The 27,562-nt window shown below is 44.7% G+C and overlaps 1 protein-coding gene across 3 annotated transcripts in view; it reads left to right on the top strand.

Moving 5' to 3' along the window:
• The window catches only part of LOC137539058 (synaptotagmin-9-like), a 275,820-nt gene that overhangs the window by 109,239 nt on the left and 139,019 nt on the right, over positions 1-27,562 (top strand). For all 3 annotated transcript variants that reach the window (XM_068261531.1, XM_068261532.1, XM_068261533.1), the window contains exons 2-3: positions 11,992-12,334; positions 21,026-21,572. In XM_068261531.1, coding sequence (XP_068117632.1) covers positions 11,992-12,334; positions 21,026-21,572 — 890 coding nt within the window. The remainder of the gene's footprint in view (positions 1-11,991; positions 12,335-21,025; positions 21,573-27,562) is intronic.

Raw genomic sequence — 27,562 nt, forward strand, 5'->3', positions numbered from 1 at the left:
TATTTAGTATTTATATAGCGCCGACATATTACGCAGCGCTGTACAGTATATATATATCTTGTCACTAACTGTCCCTCAAAGGAGCTCACAACCGAATCCCTACCATTGCCATATGTCTATATTATGTAGTGTAAGTACTGTAGTCTAGGGCCAATTTTTAGGGGGAGCCAATTAACTTATCTGTATGTTTTTGGAATGTGGGAGGAAACCGGAGTACCCGGAGGAAACCCATGCAGACACGGAGAGAACATACAAACTCTTTGCAGATAGTGCCCTGTATGGGAGTCGAACCAGGGACCCAGCGCTGCAAGGTGAGAGAGCTAACCACTACGCCACCGTGCTGACTGCAAACATGCAAAGCTTTACTGATACAGGAAGTTGAAGCAGTCTAGCAAATGAAGCCTACCAGCTCCCAGTCAGTCAGCTGGTAGACAGATGACACAGCTGCTGGTTAATTGATTTGCAGTTGGTGGTGGTGATTGTTTCCATTTCCTGGCTCAGTGGGGCTTTGGCTGTCAAGTTAGCCATATATGATAATATCTTTGAAATCAGTTCAAGGATTTAAAGTGGACCTGAACTCTTGCACAGGACAGAAGGAAAGCATAGAGAAATTCACCCTGTGTGCATTTAGAGAGTTTAGCCTAATTCCCCCTCATCTGTGTCTAATCATAAGTTGTAATTTGATCTCTTCCATGTCACCTGACTACCATGGCAGATAAGGCAGATAAGCTCATTTGAAAGCACAGGATGTTAACAATATGTCTGATTCCATGAAAGCAGGAAGTAGACACAGTGCAGATTTATTGCAGGATCTGTATCAGCTGTAACAAAGAAATGTCTGTCTTTAAAGATTATTATGCTGCTGTGTATCTTTTAGAGCAGAGAGGAAGTTCTGAGTTTAGGTCCGCTTTAATCAGGACCATCCCAAGTGAAAAGTAAAGGTGACCATACATCTATTGACTTGGCAGCTGATCGACCATCCAATTTGATAATTTGTATCGAATTGGATGAAAATCTGTGCCGCCAAGTGTATGCCTGATCAACAATGCAACCCATTTTTGGACAAGCATGTCGATCGGACATGCTGCAGGATGTCGGGCCATCGTGGTCCGGTGCACGGCGGTAATGGCAAGTGATATATGGGGACGAAGGTATCGAAACTCCTGATGCTGTCCCCTGTAATGTTCAGTGTGCAACCCCCTCCCCCCCCCCCCGCCCAGTACATTATACATTACTTGTCTGTGTCCGCCGCTGGCTTCAGACTCGGTCCTCCGGCGCACATGTGGGCATGTGCGTGACATCACATATGTGCCCACGTTACTCTGACAACCACGTGGGGTGTGTGTATGGAAGCAACACAGACAGGTAATGTATAGTGCACTGGGTGGGGGTGAGGGGGGGTACCGGACACATTGAACAGTAGAGGGGACAGCGTCAGGCTGGCAAGGTGGCGGATGCAGCGTCACAAAGCCGCTAGGGGCTCCGAACACATTGAACATTAGAGGGGACAGCGTCAGGCTGGCGAAGTGGCGGATGCAGCGTCACAAAGCCGCTAGAAGCTCCAGACACATTGAACAGTAGAGGGGACAGCGTCAGGCTGGCGAGGTGGCGGGTGCAGTGTCACAAAGCCGCTAGGGGCTCCGGACACATTGGACATTAGAGGGGACAGCGTCAGGCTGGCGAGGTGGCGGATGCAGCGTCACAAAGCCGCTAGGGGCTCCGGACACATTGAACAGTAGAGGGGACAGCGTCAGGCTGGCGAGGTGGCGGATGCAGCGTCACAAAGCCGCTAGGGGCTCCGGACACATTGGACATTAGAGGGGACAGCGTCAGGCTGGCGAGGTGGCGGATGCAGCGTCACAAAGCCGCTAGGGGCTCCGGACACATTGAACAGTAGAGGGGACAGCGTCAGGCTGGCGAGGTGGCGGATGCAGCGTCACAAAGCCGCTAGGGGCTCCGGACACATTGGACATTAGAGGGGACAGCGTCAGGCTGGCGAGGTGGCGGGTGCAGTGTCACAAAGCCGCTAGGGGCTCCGGACACATTGAACAGTAGATGGGACAGCGTCAGGCGGCGAGGTGGCGGATGCAGCGTCGCAAAGCCGCGGCCCTTCTTCATCCATCTTATTAGCTTTTCATTGGTGCAATGCTGGTAATGAACACCTCTATATGTGCATTGCATAGCGGTATTCCTTGACAAGCTGTTTCCTTACTCTATATACACCTCTCTAAGGGCTGGTGCACACCAAGAGCGGTTCTGATCGTTTTTTTAAATGCTGTCTGGGGGAAAGCCGCTTGGCTAATATTAGTCAATGGGATGGTGCACACCAGAGCGGCTCGTTTTTTCCCCAAACGCAAACTCAGGTCCTGCAGCATTTTTGAGATTTCTGAGGTGTTTCTGCCTCAATGTTAAGTATAGGAAGGTGGAAAACCGCTCTGAAAAAACGCTAGATCAGAGCGGTTTTCCAGGCGTTTTTGTTATAGAAGCTGTTCAGATACAGCTGTACTGTAACAAAATATGAAAAAACGCTGCAAAACAATGCTAGGCATGTTTAGAAAATCTCTCCAAACATGCCTAGAAACGCTCTGAAAAACCACTTCAAAAACCGCTAGCGTTTGCGGATCCGCTTGCGGTTTTTGGTGTGCACCAGCCCTAACACTGCAGCTGTCCTTTTGTAGGTTTTGGGGATCCATATCAATAGATTGCTTGGGGCCCCATTTGAAACTTGCACTGGGGCCCCAAGCTCTTTAGTTATGCCACTGCTCATGGTGACCTGACAGAGGTTTCAAACCCTTACCAACGAATAGCAGTCATTTTTAGCAGTTTTGCAGAGTCACTGTTGATCACTGGCATAGACGCACCTTAGTAAATCAGGCCCATGACGTACAGTATATAATCTGCTAGAATCGAAGCATCTGCAGTGAGATGAATACTCTTTGAAGAACGTAATCAATACTGAACTTCCTGCTCTTAACCACAGAGAAAGATTTATGAAACAGATATCATGGTTTCCATGCAACAGTAGCTCATAATGCAGATATGCTAACCTTATAGGCCACAGCGCCTAGGAAAAATAAAGGTCTAATAATGGAAGATGGTCATTGCATGTCAACCATGCTGAATTTGTTGCAAGAATAATGTCTTCTAGCATCAGTGTTTCTAAACAGCAAAGAAAATACAAAAAAAATGAACTCAGTGCCTCTAACTGGAATCTTCGTTTGTTTTGCATCTGTCACCCAAATCTACATACACATTCTCAATAATGGTCACCCAAAGCAATCATGGCAAATAACAGTTTAGGAGCAGTCGCTATGCCAAGCAGCCTGTTTTGTACTGTGGGGATGGAAGAGGGTGGGGCAGTGTTTTTCAAACCTGTCCTCATGACTCCCCAATGATGTTTTGCAGGAAACTTCACCTATGCACAGGTGGGGTAATTAGTGTCTCAACTCAGAGGATTCCATGTAGATGAGACACTAATTACTTGACCTAGGGGAGGTTGCCTGCAAAACATGCACCATTGGGGAGTGACAAGGACAGGTTTGAGAAACACTGGCGTAGGGCAATACTGAGGTTCTCCCCTGGGGAGTGATAGAGAAACTATATGAGTAGGCCATTAGCCATGCAAAGTGCACACTCTCTTCTGCCATTCGCCCACTCCCGATGACCATGACATGACACCGCTCCCTGCGCTACACTGCACAGCGGGAGGAGGTGGCGAGGGATGGTTTGTGTGTGTGGGGGGGGGGGGTATTTTTATACATAGTCTTTCCTTACTGGCCAGCTTGCAGGGGAGGGGGGTTGAGTGGCCTATGGACCCAGAGGCTCCTTTCTATCTCCTTGCAGGAGGTCCCATACATCCTAGTTACGCCCCGCTATGAACACTAATTTCTCAATCCTCACCATGTTTTGATGTCACTCAGAACGGTTGCAATTATATTCCATTTAAAAGGTATACTCTGTCTAATAAATCCAGCCCTGGTTTGCGGTACCACTTATAGGGCCTAATGCACAAAATTGCATTTATATTCAGGGCTGTGGAGTCGGAGTAATTTTGAGTACCTGGAGTCGGTGGTTTCAATAAACTGAGCAGTCGGAGTCGGATGATTTTTTTAACCAAATCCATAGCCTTTATAAACGTTAGACTAAGTAGTCAGAGTCAAGGAGTTGGATTCATTTTGGGTGCCTGGAGTTGGAGTCGGGGGTTTCATTATCTGAGGAGTTGGATGATTTGTGTACCGCCTCCGCAGCCCTGGTTATGTTGCACAGACATCGAACGGAAATATTTCCCTTACTATCAGAAGTGTGTGCTGCGAGTTACGCTATAAGTGTGACCGACAGGACTTGACTAGCGCTACTAACAGTAGCACTTGATAGTGAAGCACATTACTGTAGCAATGGTCACACTAGTTGAGTTCTGTGGGTATTGCTAATAGCGTCACTCCCAATACACAGTGTCAATAGCAAGAATAATATTGCCATGAGCTGTCTATGCACTGCAGTGTTACCAGAATTTCATGCATCAATCTCTAATATTAGAGCTGAGATCATTCAGCAGTGCTTTTGATATAAAACAATAACATCTATGAAGAATAAGACTGGCAGGTTAAGAAAATTGATGGAATCAAGAGGTAAGATATTCCATCATTCAGGGAAAATGATGCAATAGGCCTGGGTGAGGAATTTTCTTTATTCAGAATGGGTGAGTCACTGATTATGAGACTGATCTGATGATACCAATTAAGCCAAATAGTCTGTTTGAGAAACTAATAACATCCAATAATGTCTTCTCTTGTAAAAGATTCAAAAATGTCTATGACTAAGTAGAACCATTCATAAATTGCTTCCCGATCAATAATACCATCTATACTCGCATATAACCCGACCCACATATAAGCCAAGGTACCCACTTTTCCCTCATAAGCCAAGAAAAAGTGATTGATTTGCACATAAGCCCCCTCCCAAGTATAGCCCCCTCCACAGTAGCCAGATGTACCCCCAGTGCAAGTCAGCCTCTTTCCCCATAATCATATGTACCCCTAGGATGGTACAGCTGTGTCTCAAGACGCCACTAGATGGTGTCATAAATATGAGATACAATGATTGCCACAGAGGAAGAATCCCCAATTATTGCACCGTTGACACGTTGCTTGCATGCTCCGATTCACAAGCCAGGGGACGCAGGTAGTCTTGAGCAGCGCACTCTGCACACCATGTTGCAGGAGATGGGGGCACAGACACAGCAGGGAGCCAGCTGGCAAGCGCAGGATCACTAGTGCATGATCCTTACACTCCTCTGCCAGTAACAAAACCTGTTCCACCATCCGTTCTGCTCCCCTGACTCCCATATAAGCGGAGGGGGTAACTTTTCAGCACATTTTTTTGTGCTGAAAAATTAGGCTTATACACGAGTATATAAAGTAAATGTTTTATTCATTACTCATTTTCTCCCCTGAACAGATATAGAGACCCCTCCTCCCCAATTCATATTCCTTTCTGGGCCCTTATTCAAATCCCTTTTTTCTCCTGAGCTTCCTCTCAGGAGATAATTTTTGATGTTCTCTCTAAAATTACTTTTCAGCATTTTGCAATTGAAAAAGTACCGAAATATCGGTGAAAAAAAAAAATGCAGGTCACTTTGGTGCGCGCTGCGCCTGACCTAGGCGCCGCCATAGATGTAATGTTAAGACATCTTTGGCCGTGCTGCGGGATTTTCAATGTCATTTGAATTATGTGTCCCTCCGAGTTGCTACGACTGCAGTGGCAGCAGGGTGAGCCATCATCAGTGAGGAGCAAGAATCTGAGAGGGGAGGGGAGGAGCCACGTTGACTGAGATAAGAAACATTAATGCTTATATTGGAATGCTTGCAATGCAGACTGCATGTAGACTACATAATAAACAGAGCATGAGATGGAGGCGCTATGAAAAAAGGCCGAATTCCTTATTTTACAATAATAAGTATAAAAATATTGGTTTACAAATACATTTCGTTTTAAATCATCACTGTGTATAAAATTAATTTTTAACGATTGTTATTATTCTACTGACACATAGTTTATGTTTAATCGTGTTTACGTCTGACATTTAGCAGAAACTATCAAAAACATGTTACTGTAAAAATACATGTAAAGTATAAATTTTTAAGTGGTACAAAACATTCGTTGTAATCTTTATCATATATTTTCATTTCTGAAAAATGTTAGTGGCTGATTTTTTTAAGTCCAATATAACACCTTTCATAAGCTATTTTAGTGTTACTGATTTAGTTAATGTGTGTCTTATTACTACTAAACCTAACCGTACTCTCACACAGAACCCTCCCTCTACCTATCCCTTACCATTAGACCCCCACCTGGTGGTGCCTAACCCTAAGACTTCCCACTGGTGGTGCCTAACCTTAAGACTTCTGTGGTGTTGCCTAACCATAAGACCCCCCTGGTGGTGCCTAACCCTAAGACCCCCGAAATGAAAAGTGTCAAAAAGAATGAAAAAATGATAAAATTACATGTCAAAACTATAATTAACATAATTATTAATCTAAGAACAAATGTAAAAAAAAGTACAATATCAAAATATTGAAAAGTAAAAACGATAATTAAGAAAATGATAATTGTAAAAAAAAATTTATAACAATATTTTCTGTTTTAGTGTTGTAAAAATGATAAATAACAATAGGTTTGAAACACGGGCGTCCGATTCATCCAGTTTTGCGCTCAATAGCCGATATTTAACATTGGAGTTAATGGCTGCGCCCGATTTGTCGACTTCTCATATGTGCCCGATTTTCCTGCTTCCGAGCAGAGGGTAAATGGAATTTGATTTTGTGGCTGACAATCCCCTTTAATTAATGTTGTCGGAAGTCTGGAGGTCTGGAGAAGGTAACAGTTGAGACATCAAGTAAACCCTAATAAAATGATTCATACGTTGCCTCTTATCAATGTTGACAACAACAGCTGTGCAGTTCATAGTTGAAGTGATGTTTCTGCCTGGCCTCGGGCCAGGCTAATGCTGCTACACAAGATCTCCTCCAGAATGCAACCCTTTTGTTTAACAGGTCCTGAAAGTGCTTCAGTTATGCAGATTGAAATGTAAAAGGTGTGCATACGTCAGCCCATAAATCTGCCACTTGCCTTCTGGCTTTAGCCTAGGGCTGCACAGGACATGTTTAATTGCTTTACTTCAGTGTTTGATGGGATCTCATTGGTTAAACAATAGCTGCCATAACCACAGTTTTCAGTCACACACTTCTGCACTTTATCTCCCTCAGCCACAAACGGTTGTATGCACTAAAGTATGTTAAACATGTTGGGCTCGATATACTAAAGCGTGAAACACTTAGCGTGTACGACAGTGATCAGCCGCTTTGCACGTGATATCATGTGCTAAGTATCATTATCACGTGCTAAGTATCATTATCACAGGCTAGGTATCATTATCACGTGAAGTCACTGCAGATCACACGAACGGAATGTAGATCATGAATTATTACTGTATACAGTACATAAAGCGGTGCGCATTAAACTTTGTGCGCGCCGTATTACAAGAACCTCCGGACTAAAAATCTACTCAGCACAACTGAAAAGGCTTGGTGTTTCTTTAACAGTTTCACACCATCAGAACTTTGTTTTTCTTACGAAAGCATCATTTTTTGCTGCATTTTTAGCAAAGCTCCGCCCATCAAAGAAAAAAAGCCCGGGCTTTTTTTCCCTGATGCTGTGCAGAGCATGATGGGATTTCCTATGTTGTTATTCACGTTGCCTAGCAACTGGGAGAGGTGCTCAGGACACAGGACAGTTGGAACTGTGTATCATGCTCCCTGTCACCTCCTTTCAACCAAAAAGATGGCTGCCATCATGAAATCAAACATTTGCCTGTTCTTTTAAAACAGTGTGGGTAAGAGATTATATTACCTATCTATCTTAATTAACATAACTAATGTAACTTAAAGGGATACTGTAGGGGGGTCGGGGGAAAATGAGCTGAACTTACCCGGGGCTTCTAATGGTCCCCCGCAGACATCCTGTGCCCGCGCAGCCGCTCACCGATGCTCCGGCCCCGCCTCCGGTTCACGTCTGGAATTTCTGACTTTAAAGTCAGAAAACCACTGCGCCTGCGTTGCCGTGTCCTCGATCCCGCTCATGTCAATTAAGAACGCACAGCGCAGGCCTAGTATGGTCTGTGTCTGCGCAGTACACTCCTGGTGACATCAGCGGGAGCGAGGACACGGCAACGCAGGCGCAGTGGTTTTCTGACTTTAAAGTCAGAAATTCCAGAAGTGAACCGGAGGCGGGACCGGAGCATTGGGGAGTGGCTGCACCAACACAGGATGTCTGCGGGGGACCATTAGAAGCCCCGGGTAAGTTCAGCTCATTTTCCCCCGACCCCTACAGTATCCTTTTAATGACAGTATGTTTGTTTAGGCCTGAGTTCCTCTTTAACTCACATGTTAATGTAAGCATTATTGCTGATTTCATTACCAAACTCTATTTTCTGATCGCGCAAAGCGCCGTAGTTTTCAATGGCATTCAGCACTTAGCGCGTGAAGTGTAATGCCGTTCACGCGATAAAACTTAACACGCGAATGGTGGAAACTGTTCACGTGCACAATGGACTCAATTCACTAAAGCGTAAAAACTCAGTTATTACATGTAAAGGCTTTGCACGTGCAACCACAAGTGTAAAGCATTGTGTGTGTGAACAGTTTCCACCGTTCGCGTGTTAAGTTTTATCGCGTTACACTTCACGCGCTAAGTGCGGAATGCCATTGAAAACTATGGCGCATCGCATGATCAGAAGATAGAGTTTGGTAATGAAACCAGCAATGGTGCTTACATTAACATGTGAGTTAATGTAATATGGCGCGCATAAAGTTTAAGTTTAAAGCTTGTAGCTTTATGTACTGTATACAGTAATAATTCATGATCTACATTCCGTTTGCGTGATCTGCAGTGACTTCACGTGTTAATGATACTTAGCACGTGATAATGATACGTTGCACGTGCAAAGCCTTTAAAATTTGATAACTGAGTTATCACGCTTTAGTGAATCCAGCCAGTTGTGTGCAGAAATTGCCAATAAAGTTTAGTGAAAGTTTCTCTAAATACATAACACATTTTACATAAACATTGTGGCATAACTTATACTGTAACATTATATAAACATTGTATAACATATTTTACTGGCTGCTTTAGCCAGCGCCAGTCGCCCGTAACGCATGTTATACAAGCGAATTGCGTGTTGTGTGTGTAATGCAAGTTACACTTTTTACGTAATGCATATTGTATAGTTTGTGTAAATCCCCTTTAACGTAACCTTCACTGTCTGCACACATACAGTTGACTTGAATGGGGAAGGTGGGTTAATCGCTCAACTTTCACTCATTTTTAGGAGATTTTTCTTTCTTGATACTTTGCTGAGAGATTCAACTCATGAGATTTTTGATCCCTTTCATCATCAGGTAATCATCATCATTATGGTAAATTCGGCCCTGGGTTTAGGTATTTTACATTTCGGACAGTGTTCCATATATCCCTGCGGAGCGGTTTTAATGGTTATGTTAAAAGCTCTTTTGACCCAGTAGAGAAACATCAGGTGGGATTCCCTCCAAGTTTCTTTCACTATTAACCGTCTTTTTACATTGTTACCTGTTATAACCTTCTCAGCTATTTGGTCAAGAATATATACATTTTTATGTGTGATCCTAGGATACGAGGGTAGCACACGTCTTGCATTCCGAGCAGCCATCTCGCCACGCGTAAAACGTTCATCAAAGATGTTGAAGAAATGGTTAAAACGTCACAGCAATAAAGTAAATGAGAACGGGAAGGAATCCAATTAAATGTAATTTTCTATCATCAGTTTTTATCTGAGTGGGTGAGTGGAAGACTGATAATGACACAATACCAATATGCAGGACTCATTCAGACACCGGCGGTTAAGTACATAGTGGGAAATAATGTCTGCCTGAAAGTGCAGTGAATTAACTGTAAGTGAAACATGTTACGCTGATTCAGAAGAGCGATGATGTGTGTGAAATAATGCCGGATACATTATTAATTAGATTTTGTGCAGTTTGAGTCCCACTTCAGAGACTTCTGAATCTTCCCTCCCCCTTTCCCCTCTGCGTAGGAACTCAATAATATGCAAGATTGGTTCCAGCTAAAGTTCCTTCACAGCTATTAACTGATAGGAAATACGGGCTGCTCATCCCACCATCTTTTGTATTTAGCCCTCTGCGACTGTAGCCCTACATTCAGGCATTGGAATAGAGCAGAGATAAGAACATAAGAGAAACCACTCATAGCAAGCATCCTGCAATCATCTTTCAGGGATGAGATTTTTTTTTAATGCTTCCATCTGTCTACAAGAATAATTTTGAGTCCCCCGCTTAACACTAAGACGGACCCATCATCCCCCGCTCTCCACAGCCCCCTTATACACACACAATGCCCCAAAAATTCCAGCAGTGACATCACATTGGGATGGTCAGGTGGGGAACATTTAAAAAGAGCACCTGTAATATTGGGCATCAGCTCTGGCCAATAGTTGCTGTATATTAATTATGTTACTGATACTCTACTATTGGCTTTCTTCACCTATACCTTGCACTAACCCTCGCCCTACCTATACCCAACACTAACTCCTTCCCCCACTTCTACCTAATACTAGCCCCCCATTTACGCCTAATACTAACCTCTCCCCACCTACACTAAACACTAACTCCCCCACCACCTTGCACCTAATTTACCAATCACACTATGGACCCAAATTACCTTTTTTGGTCTGGAGAAGGGCTGCTACAGTGCAGTCAGTTTTTCAAAGGCTTTAGGTCACAAGTTAATCACTCTTAATGGACCCTATCGTACTGACAAGCAGCAGGGGATGTGACCACAGCAGGATGGTTAAGGTGGGATGGGGTTGAGAGGCCACAGGGATCAGTGGGGGTTTCTGGTATAAAGTGCAGTTGATTACCCAACAGGGATGATGTCTAAGCACTGTGGGAAGAGGAAAAAAGGCTTCCTGGACTGGTGGTGAGGTCACATGACCTCCAAAGTTGAGGACACCCACAGGTGAGTATAGAGAGCTGAGGTGCTCTGAGGATAGGGTTGGACCTCCAGATACACATAAGCAATTGGAACTGTGAGTTGTGATGTCATATTATCTTATTATGGGAGAAGAGTTATCTGTCCAATGAAACTTGAAAATTATCCTATGCCAATATCAACCTTGATTGAAGATCCCCTACGTATCATTCCCCTGCCTCACATGTCATTCTCTGCTGCTGTCACTTGCTATAATAAAGTAGAGTAAGCCCCCACAAAGCTTCTTTAAAAGTACCGCCAAGGCTTCTCATTAGTCCTTTAACAGATCAATGGGAATCCTTGGATTCCCTTTGGTCTGTTAAGGGACCAATGGGGAGCCCCGACAGCACATTTAAAGATGCTTTGTGTGAGCTTGCTCTACTTTAGTACAGCAAGCCCTGACCTAGCCTGACAGCTGTAGGCACCACCACCAATGCCCTACCCCTCCACCAGCAGGCATTCACAGACTGCTCCCAAAACACCCCCAGCGCCCCCTACACCACTGCACTGCTAAGCCGCACTACTCTGGGATGGCACAGTCACAGTATGGATGTGCCCATCTCCGGACATACAAGGGGATGAAAGTACTTCCAAAGACTGTCAAGGACTCCTGAAGGTGGGTAAATTCATCTGGGAGCAAAGCAGGAACAAGGGGTCTTGGTGAGATTCGGGAAGACTGTCTGAGATCCAGAGCCTTCCTTCTCCATAGGTATGTATCTAACTCTTTTTTTCAAATCGATTTAAATAAATAAAACTGACTGAAAGATTTTAGACAACCATTTTAAGGCAATATTTTACAGTGCAAAGTGTCCTCTTTGATTGTGACAGTAATGGTAATAATATACAGTAGTAACCAAAAAACAGAAATTCCAAAATACAGTATAGTCTTTATTTGTACTTTTTTCCCTCCAGATGTTTCGGTGAGTTTATTGTCCTTGTTGGTTACCGCCTGTGGCCTCGCCCTCTTTGGGGTGTCTTTATTTGTGTCGTGGAAACTCTGCTGGATTCCTTGGAGAGAACGGGGTCTAAAGGGGAGCAAAGAACATGAACAATTGAATTACGCAGACAGTGACACCAACGAGCATGACTACAGCGATAATTTTCTGGGGCAGCCCCCTCTTTTCCCGGAGTCATCAATGAAGATCAGCCACACCTCCCCTGACATTCCACTGGAAGCCAAGACAGGAACTAAGGAAAACTGTGTTCACAATGTTCGGATGCAACGGCAGATTACTGAGCCAACATCATCTGCTCGGTCAGTATACATGCTATTTACTATGTTTGTTCTCATTGCGCTCTTTGCTGTATTTCTCTCCCTAGAAAATATAAAGAGGTTGCTGTGTTCTAACCACTGTTTACATAGTACTTCATTTTTGCTACACTGTGAAGATACCAATAGAGAGAGAGAAAGAACCCCTTATTTGGTGTCCGCATAGCCTACTACTGGGTGGTATAACCAGGGCCGCCATCGGAAATTTTGGGGCCCCTCACACATCATCAGGCCTGAGCCCTCCCTCCCTGGGCCCATCCACAGGTTGCTGTGCCTGCCCACTAGCCACCCCACCCCCATGTCCGTGCGCAAAGTATGCTGTGGTGAAAAATGTGCATGGTTCTGACACTGAAAAAAGCGGCATGCACAGCGTGATGTGGCAAAAAGTGAGCGTGACCATGGCATGTTGTGGGTGGAGCCAAATACTAGCAAAATACAGGTAGTCCCCGGTTAACAAATGAGATAGGGACTTGTAGGTCCGTTTGTATCTTTTATCTGTTCTCTTTTGTCCCCCTCTTTTCTTCCTGTGCCTCTTTTGCCCCCCTCTGTCTCACCTCAGTTTGTGCCTCTTTTGTGTCCCTCTGTGTGACCTCATGTTCCCATCTCATCTCTTTTCTCCCTGTGCCTCTTTTGTCCGCCTCTGTTCCCCCTGTACCTCTTGTCCCCCTGTGTTACCTCTTGTCCCCTTCTGTCTCAGCTCGTCCTCCTGCCCTAGCCAGGTATACTGGAGGCATCTACACCAGGCTACCTATACTGGGGCACCACCTATACCTGGCTACCTATACTGGGGGCACCTATACCTGGCTAGGGCAGGGGGACGAGCTGTGACAGAAGGGGACAAGAGATAGCCTGGTATAGTTGCCTGGTATAGTTGCTACCAGTATAGGTAGCCTGGTGTGGGTTGTGCACTAGTATAGGTTAGCCAGGTACAGGTGCCCCCAGTGTAGGTAGCAAGCTATAGGCGCCCCGGCATAAATTTCCAAGTAAAGGTGGTGCCCCAGTATAGGTAGCCAGCTACAGGTGGTGCCCTCAGTATAGGTAGCCAAGTATAGGTGGTGCCTCAGTATAGGTAGCTAGATATAGGTGGTTCCAGCCCCAGTATAGGTAGCCAGGTATAGGTGGTGGCCCAGTATAGGTAACCTGCAGCCAGATATAGGGGGTGTCCCAGTATAGAAAGTCTGCTGTAGCGGGCTCACTCATCTGCTCCCCACACTCTCAGTGCTGGAACGCGGTGTGCTGGTTAGTGAGCCACAGGCCCGCAGTCAGTCCATGCGGCCCTTCCAGCGCTTTGGGGGGGCCCAGGGCCCCCAGAAGCCCTGGGCCCCTCACTGCAGTGTCAGTTGTCCCCCCCTGATGGCTGCCCTGGGTATAACTGACAATTATTGTAAGAACATTTACTAAGCCTAAGAACTACTTTACAAGACTCTGAAATCCCTAGAGATGTCCATTGATATTTTTCTATAACCGGGACAGTTTCTACACCGAGATGCCCTCCAGTATTAGGTTTCACAGTATAGGTAACCACAAGAACCCCCAGTATTACCATAGGTAGCCAGATGAAGCCACCCCCAGTATAAGATGCCGTCCAGTATAGGTAGCCAGAGAGCCCCCACACACAGTTGTAGCCAGGTAGCCAAAGAGCCCCTCCTTTTTTAGCCAGAGAGCAAAAGAGAGCAAAATTTTCTAGCGAAAGCCCCCTGTTTATAGCCAGAGAGTGTGCCCATTTTTACTCACAGCGAGTTTCTTGTTTGTAGCCAGAGATCCCCCCACCTTTTTAGCCAGAGAGAGCCCCTTGTTTGTAGCCTGAGAAAGACCCCTGTCTGTAACCACAGAGAGCCCCCTGTTTCTAGCCAGAGAGAGCCCCCTGTTCAGGCAAAGACCCGGGAGACAAATGCAATCACCCAAATTCCTCATTGGTCCTTGACTGCAATAGCCGCAGGACATCAGTGTCATCACGTAAACCACCGGTGGCCCAGGCCATAGGCATGTGTGACTATAACCTTGCAGTGGAAAGCTAGCTGTTTTCTCTGCTGGATTTCTTGAAAAAAGGAGGGCACGGGAGCTCAACCTTATAGTTAATAGATAATTAGTGATAACAGAGGCGCCAAATTAGAATAAAATAATTAAAATCCGTTTAAAAGGAGGGGGGTTGGTGGTTACCACCCTCAGGTATATAATGACCAGCCAATGAGTCGTTATATAAGCAATATAATTTATTGTAAAATCTCCAGGTATGCAACGCGTTTCACGGGTCAAAAGCCTGCTTCAACAGGCAATCAGTGTTGGAGATACACGAAGCTGCATCAGTTTTAGGGTCCAGCGCCTACTGTGGCAGTAGGCGCTTATATAAATTATAGGCGCTTATATAAATTATATTGCTTATATAACGACTCATTGGCTGGTCATTATATACCTGAGGGTGGTAACCACCAACCCCCCTCCTTTTAAACGGATTTTAATCATTTTATTCTAATTTGGCGCCTCTGTTATCACTAATTATCTATTGATCTAGTCCACCCTTGGTGGAGGGGTGTATCCCCATTCTTCCTGTCTACAGAGAGCGACTTCTTAACACCTGAGTGGGGTCAGGTTATAATTCTCCCCACCCGCTTATCCAGTGGTTGCCTTTGTGGTAACCCAGACTTGTGAGTATATTACTCGTTATCGTTTCGTCATACTCCATTTATCGTGACATACTACACTATATTGGGCTCTCGTTTTTCATTCTTTGTATTCTTCCAAGCAACCTTATAGTTAATTTGACTTCTTAGAGGCTGGAGCTTTGAAACTTGATGGGATTAATTAAACATTTTAAATTTCAGATGTTTCTTGTGAATTTGCAACTCTCTAATTTACTTAATACTGTCATTTTTAGGATGTCCCTTGTAGGTTTGTAGTGAGGTGAAAGCTTTTTGGAGCTTCAGAAAGCTAGGCAGCTGAGGAAGGACAGGTTTGGCTGAAACATCTTGCCTCAAAACAAACGTACATAAGCGCTCACAATAAAATATAAAAAACACTAGCAAAAGGAAAGGGCTGTGACAATACACCAATTTGATACAGGTGGAGCGCTCCCCTGCTTAAAATGAGATAAATGTAAATGAATGGTTAAGCGCTCAAAAGTCCAGTCCTATGACTTTAAACAGTCAACAACACTTCATCCCAGTCGATCTCACAGAGATTATAAAGGTATCAATTCATTTCACAGAGGGTGTCCCCCCCAACATGAAGAGACTCACCAAATGGAGCGGCCTTGCCTACCTGAAGCTATATATCCTGCCACTATTGATCAACAATAGAAGGAAAATAAATAAATGTTTGAGCTCCAGCGTTCATGTTGTACCAATAAGGTTGAGTAGTGTTGGCAGATGCCCCGATTCACTGTGATCTCCCGTTGAATTGAAAAGTGACCTGTCAAGTGTCCTGCCGCAAAGTACGGTTGTTATATGGCTGTTGTTAAAGAGAACCAGAGATGAAGCACCCTCTTGTATTTTACCTTATAAATCAGTGGGAACATGACAGTAAACACCTAATCTGCCCTTTGTTTCATTGTTCTCTGTGTAATCTGACTATAATCACCTCTGATAAGAATCCCCGACTGAACAGTCAGGCTGCTCCGTCTAGCTTTGCTACAGAAAGATTATAGCTAAGTCTGTCTTCTGTGGTGTTATTTGAAGCCCAAGCCTGCCCCCTTGTGGCTTTGCTATAATGACTCAGCAATAATCATTCCCAGCAAAGCCAGATTTAATTGCTCAGTCTGGGATTCTTGTGACTGCTGATAACAGACACTTTTAGCAGTGAGGATGAAACAGAGAGCATGGTAAGTGTTTTCTCTAATGTTCTTACTGATATACATGGTAAAATACACAAGGGTGCTTCGTCTCTGGTTCCCCTTAACCTTTACAGACTAGTATTTGCTTAAACAGTCCTGGGCAGTAAATGCAGTGACGAGGCACTTTTGTTTGTATTGTATCAGTTGCCTACCTGGATAAACAAAATGTATATGGAGTTTTCCAGTGCTGTATTTGAAATGTTTTAAAGACTGTGAAATTATCCTCAATAATTTGGTTGGTTATTACTGGGTGAAACAATTGCTGATTGTTTAATCATTGCCTGCCTGGGGGAGGTCAAGGGCTGTATGGGGGAAGTTCAACTTTAAGGCATATGGGGTCAGCTGTCCTTATTCAAAATACAGCCCTCAATGCTTTATGATAAAGTACAAAGAATTGAAAGCAAGGATAGCTGTACAGTTCAGTTCTTTAGGGTATGGATGCATGTAGTATGGCAGGTGTGAACCAAACAAAAAAAATCTTATGTTGTACATAGAGTTTCAAATTGCTGCAAACAGGGCTGTGGAGTCAGTACAAAAAAAATCATCTGACTCCAGGTACCCAAAATTCCGACTCCTTAATTCCGTCTCCTTAGTCTAATACTTACCTTCAGACTCCCCATTTTATGAGACCATTGACTCCAGGTACCCAAAAATTGCTCTGACTCAGACCCCACAACCGTGGTTACAACAAGAGGCCTTCAAGTTACAGGATTACTATAAACTCATGTATTGTCTGAAGGAGAAATGATCAGTTCTACTAAAAGAATTCCCAGCGCAAGAAAATGTATAGAGAAGTAGAAGATCGATTAGTATTTCCTTGACTGACTGGTCATGACCAGAGCAGAATCATCCACCAGGCAACCTAGGTAGGTGCTTGGGGCCTAGTGGGAATCAAGAGGCCCTCCTGCCACCTTTTTGACCTCTCTCCACTTCAGCTTACCAAAAGAACCACAACCACAACCAATGGCTGAAGTACATGCTCACTATTTTCCCTGAAATTCCCTGCAGAGCGGGGAGAAAACAGCAGAATTTAGGGTACAAATATGGGCTGGTTGTTTCTTGTGTGTGTCTATATATACAGGCTATCTCACAAAGGTGAGTACACCTTTCACATTTTTAGACATTTTTATATCTTTTCATGGGACAGCACTGAAGATATGACACTGATATAATGTAATGTGGTCCTTGTACAGCTTGTATAACAGTGTAAATTAAAAGGGTGGAGGGGTCAGCCTGTCAGTAGCGGTAATCCCGAGTCAGGCTCAGGACGGAAATCCACAGCTCAGAGCCGTAACCCCTGTGCCTGAGTGAGTTATATGCAGGAACTGCTGCAGTTCTCTCTATGGTATGTTCTTTTGTTTTTGTTTTTAGGGTCTAAAAAGCTTGTGAAAAAATTACACGGCTTTTAGACTCTAATCTGGAAATAAATATAATGCCAGGAAGGTTAAACCACATGCCACACACTGCATCAATTTAGTCTACATGGCTGTCATCCCAGAAGGCAGTCTCTTCTAATGATGATGCACAACAAAGCCTGCAAAAAGTTTTCTGAAGACAAGCAGACTAAGGACATGGATTACTGGAACCAGGTCCTGTTGTCTGATGACACCAAGAGGACCTTCTGTGGTTCAGATGGTGTGCGGCGGCAACCACATGAGAACCACAAAGACAAGTGTGTCTTGCCTGCAGTGAAGTATGGTGGCGGATGGGCCATGGTTCGGGGCTGCACGAGTGCTGTTGGCACTGGTAAGCTACAGTTCACTGATGGAACCATGAATGCCAACATGTACTGTGATATACTGAAGCAGAGCATGATCCACTCTCTTTGAAAACTGGGCCCCAGGGCAATATTCCAACATGATAACGTCCCTAAAAGCACCTCCAAGATGACCACTGCCTTGCTAAATAAACTAAGAGTAAAGATGCTGGTCTAGCCAAAAATGTCTCCAGCGCTAAACTCTATTGAGCATGTATGAGGCATACTCAAATGGAAGCTGGAGGAGCGTAAGTTCTCTAACATTCACCAGCTTTATCATGAGGAAGTGGAAGAGGATTTCAGTGGCAACCTGTGAAGCTCTTGTGAACTCCTATGAGCAAGAGAGTTAAGGCAGTGCTGTAAAATAATGGTGGGCACACAAATTATTCACACTTTTGGCACAATTTTGACATTCTTCACTTAGAGGTCTATTCACTTTTGTTGTAAATGGTTTATACTTTAATGGCTGTGTGTTGAGGTATTTTAATGGGACAGCAAACATCAAACGTACATGGTTATGCAAGCTATGCACTGACTACTTTCCTTTGTATCGCTTTACTTTGTATCAAAGAATCATATCCTTTGTGATGTCTCATAAAAAAGATATAAAATATTTACAAAAATGTGAGAGGTGTACTCACTTTTGTCAGATACTATGGGCTTGATTCACAAAACGGTGCTAACTGTTAGCACGCTGTGAAAAGTGCTTCGTGTGAAATGTCGCGTGATAACAGTTATCGTGCGCACAAATTTGCATTTGGGCTTTAACGTGAATTTTTCGCATGTTAACGCGTGAAAAATTCACTTTAACGCGCGAACGCGAATGTTTGCATGCGATAACCAGTTTTCACGTGAAACTCGTTTTTTCATGCTAAAGCGCGTGAAAAGCCGTGCTAACAGTTAGCGCCCTTTTGTGAATCAAGCCCTATGTCTTTGTACTCATGTTCTGTGTACATGAAGGTCTCCACATGATCCCCCCCTTTATTTAGGCATTTATCATAGCTTTTTAAAAGGTTTTCAATCACTTTAGTGTAGTTGCATCCCACTCCTCACTTATAGGTTGAAGAAACTGAGGGTAGGGGTGGGGCCTTCACATTAATGCTAGTGAATAAACAGCTACTGGCATTCTGCAGTCCTGTGACAAACGGTGCATGGAGAAACAAAGTTAACCTGACAGATGCAAATTAAATTACACTGAAAGAAATCCTTGTGTGGCAGATAAAGGAAAGTGACTGGCTAAATATATATATTGCATGCATAAAATACTAGGACAAGTGTGACTGGCCTGCTATTATCAGCCTTTGGCACCAGGCATTCTACTCTATTGGTATTTTTAAGACTGGAGAATATTGAGCAGTTTCGACATTTGGTGAGTTTTGACAATGCCATATGCATGTAGATGAATTTCCTTTAATTTAAACAGTGCTACGTTTTAGCCACATAAAATAGTGCACAGTCTATTTCTAGATATCTTCTTGCAGTAAAACTGGGTCGTTGTGTTTACAACAGACAGTAACAAATGTATTAACACAACAGAAACTGCTTCAGAGCGGTGCTTGGCCCTTAGGATTTTAATGAATACAAAGCAGGGAGATCCATTTAAAAAGCAGTTAAACAGACCACTACATTAAATATTCAATATGTAAAATTATTTTTAGATGTATGGAACATTCACACAGCATAATGTGAATGGATATAGCCAACAATTCAGGTTAGGCTTAAAGGGGCACTACAGCGAAAACCTGTAAAATTTTAAATATGTGCAAACATACAGTATACAAATAAGTACATTTTTTCCAGAGTAAAATGACCTATACATTAATTTTCTCCTATAATGCTATCAGTAGGCAGTAGTAATCTGACAGAAGTGACAGGTTTTCTACTACTCCATCTCCTCATAGGGGGTTCTCAGCAAGGCTTTTGTTCTTTATAAAGATATTCCTGAAAAAGGATTTAAACAATGATGCTGACCAGCCTCCCTGCTCCCTACACAGTTTTTTGGCAGTTGGACAGAGCAACTGCAATTCACTAAGTGCTTTTGAAAATAAATAAATCCCTGGGAATCCCCTATAAAGAGATGGACTAGTCCAAAGCCTGTCACTTCTGTCAGATTTCTACTACCTACTGTAAGTGACAGCAACATAGGAGAAAAGTAATTTATGGCTAATTTTACTCTGGAAAAAAATGTTCTTATTTGTATATGTTTGCACATATTTTAAATTTTACAGTTTTTCGCTGTAGTGCCCCTTTAAAGTGGAACTAACTCAAAACTTCCTCTCTGCTCTAAAAGATTAGCCACAGTATGATAACCTTTATGGACAAAAAGATTTCACTACAATTTCTGAAAATCCTAAAAAAATGAAGTTTAGAATATAGATTCAAGCCTTAGTGTTTACTGTGTATGGGGAGAGCCACTGCAGCAGTGCTCCTGCAGTCTATTCACAGCTGCTGATAAGAACTACCTTAATATGAAACTTTTAAAATACACAGAACACAGAGCAGAACTAACAAGGCAACGGCTGCAATGTTATCGATAGGACCCGTCCAGATATGTTTGTTTGTTTTCAGTACATCTGTTGTCTCCGTTGTAGTAACCTCACTTGCTCTCTTTATTAGTGCAGAAGGAACAGTAGAAGTGCACTAGCAGTCCCAGGCTGTCCCTATGCATGCTAGATTTGATTATGTTATTACATGCATGCATCCAATAAGACATGTTTGAACATGTAGGTAACCAAGGGGGATTACAAGAGGCAGAAAGTGGAAGGAGAGCAACAGGTCAGAGCACAGTGATGCCTTTGCTAGGCTGGTGGAATTTGTTTAATGTGGGCTCAAACTCACTTTATATTGTCAGTAGGGTTTTATAATTTAGATTCAAATACGATCATGGAATAAAGAAACTCAGAAACTATCCATACACCTTAAAGCTGGCAAATGTAAACCAAACAAATGCATTAAACAGTTATCAAGTAGGGGAATGTGCATTAAAGTATGGCATTGATGGTCGGTGAAAAGCTTATTTGACCAATATAAATCTCTAAGATCTCTTTGTTTTTTCCCCGTGTGATTAATTCATTTTCTATGCTTTCTTAAGACACAATTCCATCAGAAGACAGCTGAACCTTTCCAACCCCGACTTCAACATCCAGCAGTTTCAGAAACAGGAGCAGCTGACTGGCATTGGTCGCATCAAGCCTGAACTCTATAAACAGAGGTCTGTGGAGACAGATGATGGTAGAAGGAACAATAGCAAATCTTGCGGGAAGCTCAACTTCATCATTAAATATGATTGTGACTTGGAAAAACTTATAGTAAAGATTCACAAGGCAGTTGGCCTGCCAGCCAAGGACTTCTCCGGGACATCAGACCCTTATGTCAAAATTTATTTACTTCCGGATCGGAAGACTAAACACCAGACTAAGGTCCACCGGAAGACTCTCAATCCGGTGTTTGATGAAGTTTTTTTATTCCCTGTTCCGTACAATGAGTTGCCCAATAGGAAACTCCACTTCTCCGTCTATGATTTTGACCGCTTCTCCAGACATGACGTCATCGGCCAGATTATTGTGGATAATTTTTTAGACTTGGCAGATTTTCCCAGGGAAAGTAACATCTGGAGGGACATTGAACACGTCACCAATGTAAGTATTATTGTTCCAAAATAGCAGTACATTTTTATTGACATTGAAAGATCCATGTTCTTATTTGTTGGGACTCAGGCTGGAAATGTTTTATAGTTTCATTTGAAATCAGTATTGTAGTGACAAGTATCCTGTCTCTTGCAAAATTCATCTAGTTGGAAAAGCACAAACAAGCTTTCCATTGTGAAACTAGCAGTACTGGCCATCAGATTGGGATTCCTTCTTACCCCATGGGTGAATGTGCCAAAGAAGCTTGCCTTTTCCCTCCTTGAGGACACAATGAAGCATAACCATGAGGTGTGTCAGAATGCAAAATAAAGGCAGACCATTTGGGGTTTTTTATCCCTTGCAATATAGGATATATATATATATATATATATATATATATATATATATATATATATATATATATATATTAAACTTCTACAGGAGTCTTAAAAAGGCACCGTAACGATATAGTAGAATGTAATACAATATTCAAGATACGTGCATGAAAAAAGGGCACAAGGAAATTTGGGCGCTCAATTTCACCCAGTAGAATATTGATAAAATATACTGATATTCGACATTTTAAAGGTGTAAATTTCAATAGTAAAATATTGGCAAATAATACTGATATTTTACTACAACTTACCTAACACGTTCTCATACAGAACCCTCCTTTACCGACGCCTAAACTTAACCGTCCCGACCCCCATGCCTAATGCTTAAAAACACATTTACCCCATGCCTAACCTTAACCACCACACACACACACACACAACCCTTAAAAACACCCCCCATGCCTAACCTTAACCGCCTGACCCTTAAAAACACCCCCTCCACGCCTAACCTTAGCCGACCCTCTGCCGCCAAACTGCTTCAACTTCGACAATGGTGGGGTGCCACCATAGGTACCATTATAAATAGTGGATAAAGTGTGAAATTGCTTGATAAGTAGCTTGCACCCCGAAGTGTCAGCTATATATCGGCCACCTAAATTTCACACAGCAAGCGCTATTTATAATGGTTCCTATGGCGAGGCCCACATTTCCCATGATATCAAGGAACCAAGATTTACTGTTTTGATTTAAGATACCCAATTTCAGATTAATTATCCTGGTTTCAGCATGAGAAACGTTTCCTACATCTTTATATTGCAGCATATTGATATTTTGTCTGGCTGTTACATCACAAAGCCTTCTCGCCCCAATGCACTTTGGGACTCCAGGTGTTGTTACTGCTCACTTTGGAACACGCATCAAACAAACAGTCCACAGCGGTGTTCCTACCCAGCAGTAAAGATGTCGCCACCTGTGACAAATTTAAGCGTATAAAAAAGAGTGAATAAAGTTTTTACAATGGTTAAACATTGAATAAATAATTTAGAAAGCAATATTGTAAAAATATAAGCAATTTTATTAATTAAGTTATATCCAGTAAAGTATCTGTGTTTGAGACAAGAAGAGACAGAGCGCACTCAGGGGAACAGTACAGCAGTAGATTGGGTGAATTCAGAATAATCTCACCTCTGGAAATTGCTGGCAAACCTGTACAGGAGCAGCCAGGGTGCAGGCTTCTATCCCTCTAGCCAGGGATCAGGCACAAAGCTGGATTCCTCTTTCACTCGGATGGTTGTTGGAGTCAGTGGCGGACACAGCCAGCAGTGGGCCCCTGTGCAAAATTGTAATTGTGGGCCCCCAAATATGGGCGTGGCTACGACCTGCGGCGCGCGAAGCGCGCCGCGGCAAAAATTAGTGCACAGAACCTGCGGCGCTTAGCGCCGCGGCAAAAAAATGGGCGTGGCAATGACCGGATGAGGGCGGAGCTAACTGTAACTTAAAGCGAACCCGGGGTGAGGGTTTATTTCCTTTTAAACAATACTAGTTGCCTGGCGGCCCTGCTGATCTATTTGGCTGCAGTAATAAACTGAATTACACCAGCAAGAAGCATGCAGCTAATCTTCTCAGTTCTGACAATATTGTCAGAAACCCCTGACCTGCTGCATGCTTGTTCAGGGTCTATGGTTGAAAGAATAAGAGGCAGAGGACCAGCACGGCAGCCAGGCAACTGGTATTGCTTAAAAGGAGAGAAATATGGCAGCCTCAATATTATTCTCACCTCAGGTTCCCTTGAAAAGTGCAACGCAAAGACAGTGGGCCCAAGTTTTGGTGACCCTTTCCCCAGAAAATTCACATAATTGTGCAGGTTTTCTCAAGAAAATACACATATATGCCCAGAAAATACGTGCAATCATGTCGGCAGATATGCCCAGAAAATACGTGCAATCATGTCGGCAGATATGCCCAGAAAATATGTGCAATCAAGTCGGCAGATATGCCCAGAAAATACGTGCAATCAAGTCGGCAGATATGCCCAGAAAATACGTGCAATCAAGTCGGCAGATATGCCCAGAAAATACGTGCAAACAAGTCGGCAGATATGCCCAGAAAATACGTGCAAACAAGTCGGCAGATATGCCCAGAAAATACATGCAATCAAGTCGGCAGATATGCCCAGAAAATACGTGCAAACAAGTCGGCAGATATGCCCAGAAAATACGTGCAATCATGTCGGCAGATATGCCCAGAAAATACATGCAATCATGTCGGCAGATTTGCGAAGAAAATACATGCAATCATGTGGCAGACCTGCCCAGAACATACACCTGCTAATATAAATAAAACAAAAACATTTACTCACCTGCAGCAGCAGACCTCCTGTCCCAGCCTCCATCCGGCGCGCAGCTCCCATGGGTGGTTGGGTGGATAGGTAGCCTAGTGGGTGGGTGAGTGGGTGGGTGGGTTGGTAGCCTGGTTGAGTGGGTGGGTTGGTAGCCTGGTGGGTGGGTGGGTAGGTAGCCGGGTGGGTAGGTAGCCTGGTGGGTGGGTGGGTAACTAGCCCGGTAGGTAGGTAGGTAGCCCGGTGGGTGGGTAGGTAGGTAGCCTGGTGGGTGCGTGGGTAGCCGGGTGGGTGGGTAGGTAGCCTGGTGGGTGGGCTGGTAACTAGCCCGGTAGGTAGCCGGGTGGGTGGTTAGGTAGGTAGCCGGGTGGGTGGTTAGGTAGGAAGCCTGGTGGGTGGGTAGCCGGGTGGGTGGGTAGGTAGGTAGCCGGGTGGGTGGTTAGGTAGGTAGCCGGGTGGGTAGGTAGGAAGCCTGGTGGGTGGGTAGGTAGCCGGGTGGGTAGGTAGGTAGCCGGGTGGGTAGGTAGGAAGCCTGGTGGGTGGGTAGGTAGCCTGGTGGGTGGGTAGGTAGGTAGCCTGGTGGGTGGGTAGGTAGCCTGGTGGGTAGGTAGGTAGCCGGGTGGGTAGGTAGGAAGCCTGGTGGGTGGGTAGGTAGCCTGGTGGGTGGGTAGGTAGGTAGCCTGGTGGGTGGGTAGGTAACCTGGTGGGTGGGTTGGTAACTAGCCCGGTAGGTAGCCGGGTGGGTGGTTAGGTAGGTAGCCAGGTGGGTGGTTAGGTAGGTAGCCGGGTGGGTGGTTAGGTAGGTAGCCGGGTAGCCGGGTGGGTGGGTAGGTAGCCTGGTGGGTGGGTTGGTAACTAGCCCGGTAGGTAGCCGGGTGGGTGGTTAGGTAGGTAGCCGGGTGGGTGGTTAGGTAGGTAGCCGGGTAGGTAGGTAGGTAGCCGGGTGGGTAGGTAGCCTGGGTGGGTAGGTAGCCGGGTGGGTGGTTAGGTAGTTGAGTGGGTGGTTAGGTAGGAAGCCTGGTGGGTGGGTAGGTAGCCGGGTGGGTAGGTAGCCGGGTGGGTGGTTAGGTAGTTGGGTGGGTGGTTAGGTAGGAAGCCTGGTGGGTGGGTAGGTAGCCGGGTGGGTAGGTAGGTAGGAAGCCTGGTGGGTGGTTAGGTAGTCGGGTGGGTAGGTAGGTAGGAAGCCTGGTGGGTGGTTAGGTAGTCGGGTGGGTAGGTAGGTAGCCGGGTGGGTAGGTAGCCGGGTGGGTAGCTATCCGGGTGGGGGGCCCGACTCCTATCCTCCCTCCCTCCCTTCCTCACCTCGGGGGGCCCCCTCCCGATATGCGCGGCGGGAGAGTGAGCGGCAAATGCAGGAAGTCTTCAGGGCTCTCCAGGCATCCGCTAGAGGCCCAGCCGCTGAGTCTCCAATATGTCTCCAACTGGAGACATATTGGAGACCAAGCGGCTGGGCCTCTAGCGGATGCCTGGAGAGCCCTTCCTGCATTTGCCGCTCGCTCGCTCTCCCGCCGCGCATATCGGGAGGGGGCCCCCGAGGTGAGGGAGGGAGGGAGGATAGGAGTCGGGGGGCCCCCGGGAATAAAATAATAAAAAAAAAAAAAAATATAAAAAAAAAAAAAAAAAAGCACTTAATGCCATGGGCCCCTGAAGAAAACGGAACTTCAGGGGCCCTCGTGCGGCGGCACGGCCTGCACGGCCGTATGTCCGCCCCTGGTTGGAGTGGTGGTCTAATTGTAAAGCTGCATTACAATTAGACCACCACCCCAACTGCCCGTGAACTGCCTGTGCAAGACTCATGGAGCAGCTTGGAGCTTTGCTTTTAGATCCCTCACTCCTGGAACTGATGCTTTGAAATCCACCACAATCTGTTTGTGCAACCTCATATAGCGGACTCGCACACAGACAGGGTGTACAACCTCAGAGCCGCTCGCTGCCTGCCAACAACCATCCGAGTGAAAGAGGAATCCAGCTGCCCAATCTACTGCTGTACTGTTCCCCTGAGTGCACTCTGTCTCTTCTTGTCTCAAACACAGATACTTTTGCCACCGAGATGGATACCAAGAGCAGCACCTTTATCCTTCCCCTCTTCCACCCTGCCACACTGATCGCTCCTTCTGTTTGCCGGAAGTAAACCGCCTGCTTCTTTTCCAAATATCCAGTAAAGTGTCTCTTTAAAATATAACTGTACTTATGTGCACAAGTACAGTTACATGTTTTTTTTTAAATAAATCTTTCAGTGGGGAGTAGTTCTTTTTATATCATTTTAGGGGCAACATTAGAAAAAACATAGATTCTTTAAAAAAACATCCTTGGATGGTCGAAGAAGAACCTCCATTTTTGCAACTGGATACACATTTGTAAACTAGTTATTTTTTTTATCATTATTACTACCACTTTGTTGTAAGTGTGTGTTGTGTGCATTGTTCCATTACCTTATATTAGAGCTGCCCAGTCCTAGAGGGCCATATCCATGTGCTCTACTTGATGAGCCACACATTTACTAATTCGGTTCCATCAATTCATTTGAGCTGTACCAAAAATGTTTGAGGACCATCGCTCCCCAAGGACTGGGGTTGGACAGCACTGCCTTATATCAAGGAGTAACAAGAGGCCAGTGTTCTCCCCAGGTTCTTTTAGCTGGGTGCTCCACCCGGCTAGTTTTGGTGAGCACCCAGCTGTCATCGCCTCGCCACCTCCTCTGCTGTACGCAGAGTTATGCAGAGAAGTGCCGGCCCTGCCTTCTCTCACCTCGCCCAACCCAACCGCCTTGTTTTTCATGCCACCCGCCTACTTTCTCCTGCCACCCAGCTACTTTTTTTGCCACCCAGCTGAAAAAAATTCCGGGGAGAACACTGGAGGCCAATGGCTGCCTTTTTGTATTCAACTTGCAGCCATTTGACTATAAACTCTTGTGGCTTTGAAGAAGAACATTTCATCTGCCCAGAAAGAGGAAAGTAAGCACTTGTGAATGAAGGAAAGAAGACATACACAAACACTTCTTTTTGCTAGGCATGCACAATTTATGAACTTGCCCAGTTTAAATATGCTCATCCCCGCCCATGGGTGCCTCCAGTCCAGCATCAGGGAAAAACGATGGGGGAGGGGAGACCAGAGGACCTGGAGGCCAGGGACACCTGTATATGCTGGATATAAGGTAATGCAACACTGGCCAATCCTTAAAGTGTACCTGATGGGGAAAAATATATATCTACACTTCAGAGGCGTAACTAGAAATCACTGGGCCCCCTCTGCAAAACTTTGGATGGGTCCGCTTCCCCCTGCACACTGAATAGGGACTGTCAACAAATCTTTCTCTACAAAACTTTGTA

Source organism: Hyperolius riggenbachi, chromosome 11, assembly GCF_040937935.1.
Source record: "Hyperolius riggenbachi isolate aHypRig1 chromosome 11, aHypRig1.pri, whole genome shotgun sequence".
Taxonomy (NCBI): Eukaryota; Metazoa; Chordata; class Amphibia; order Anura; family Hyperoliidae; genus Hyperolius; species Hyperolius riggenbachi.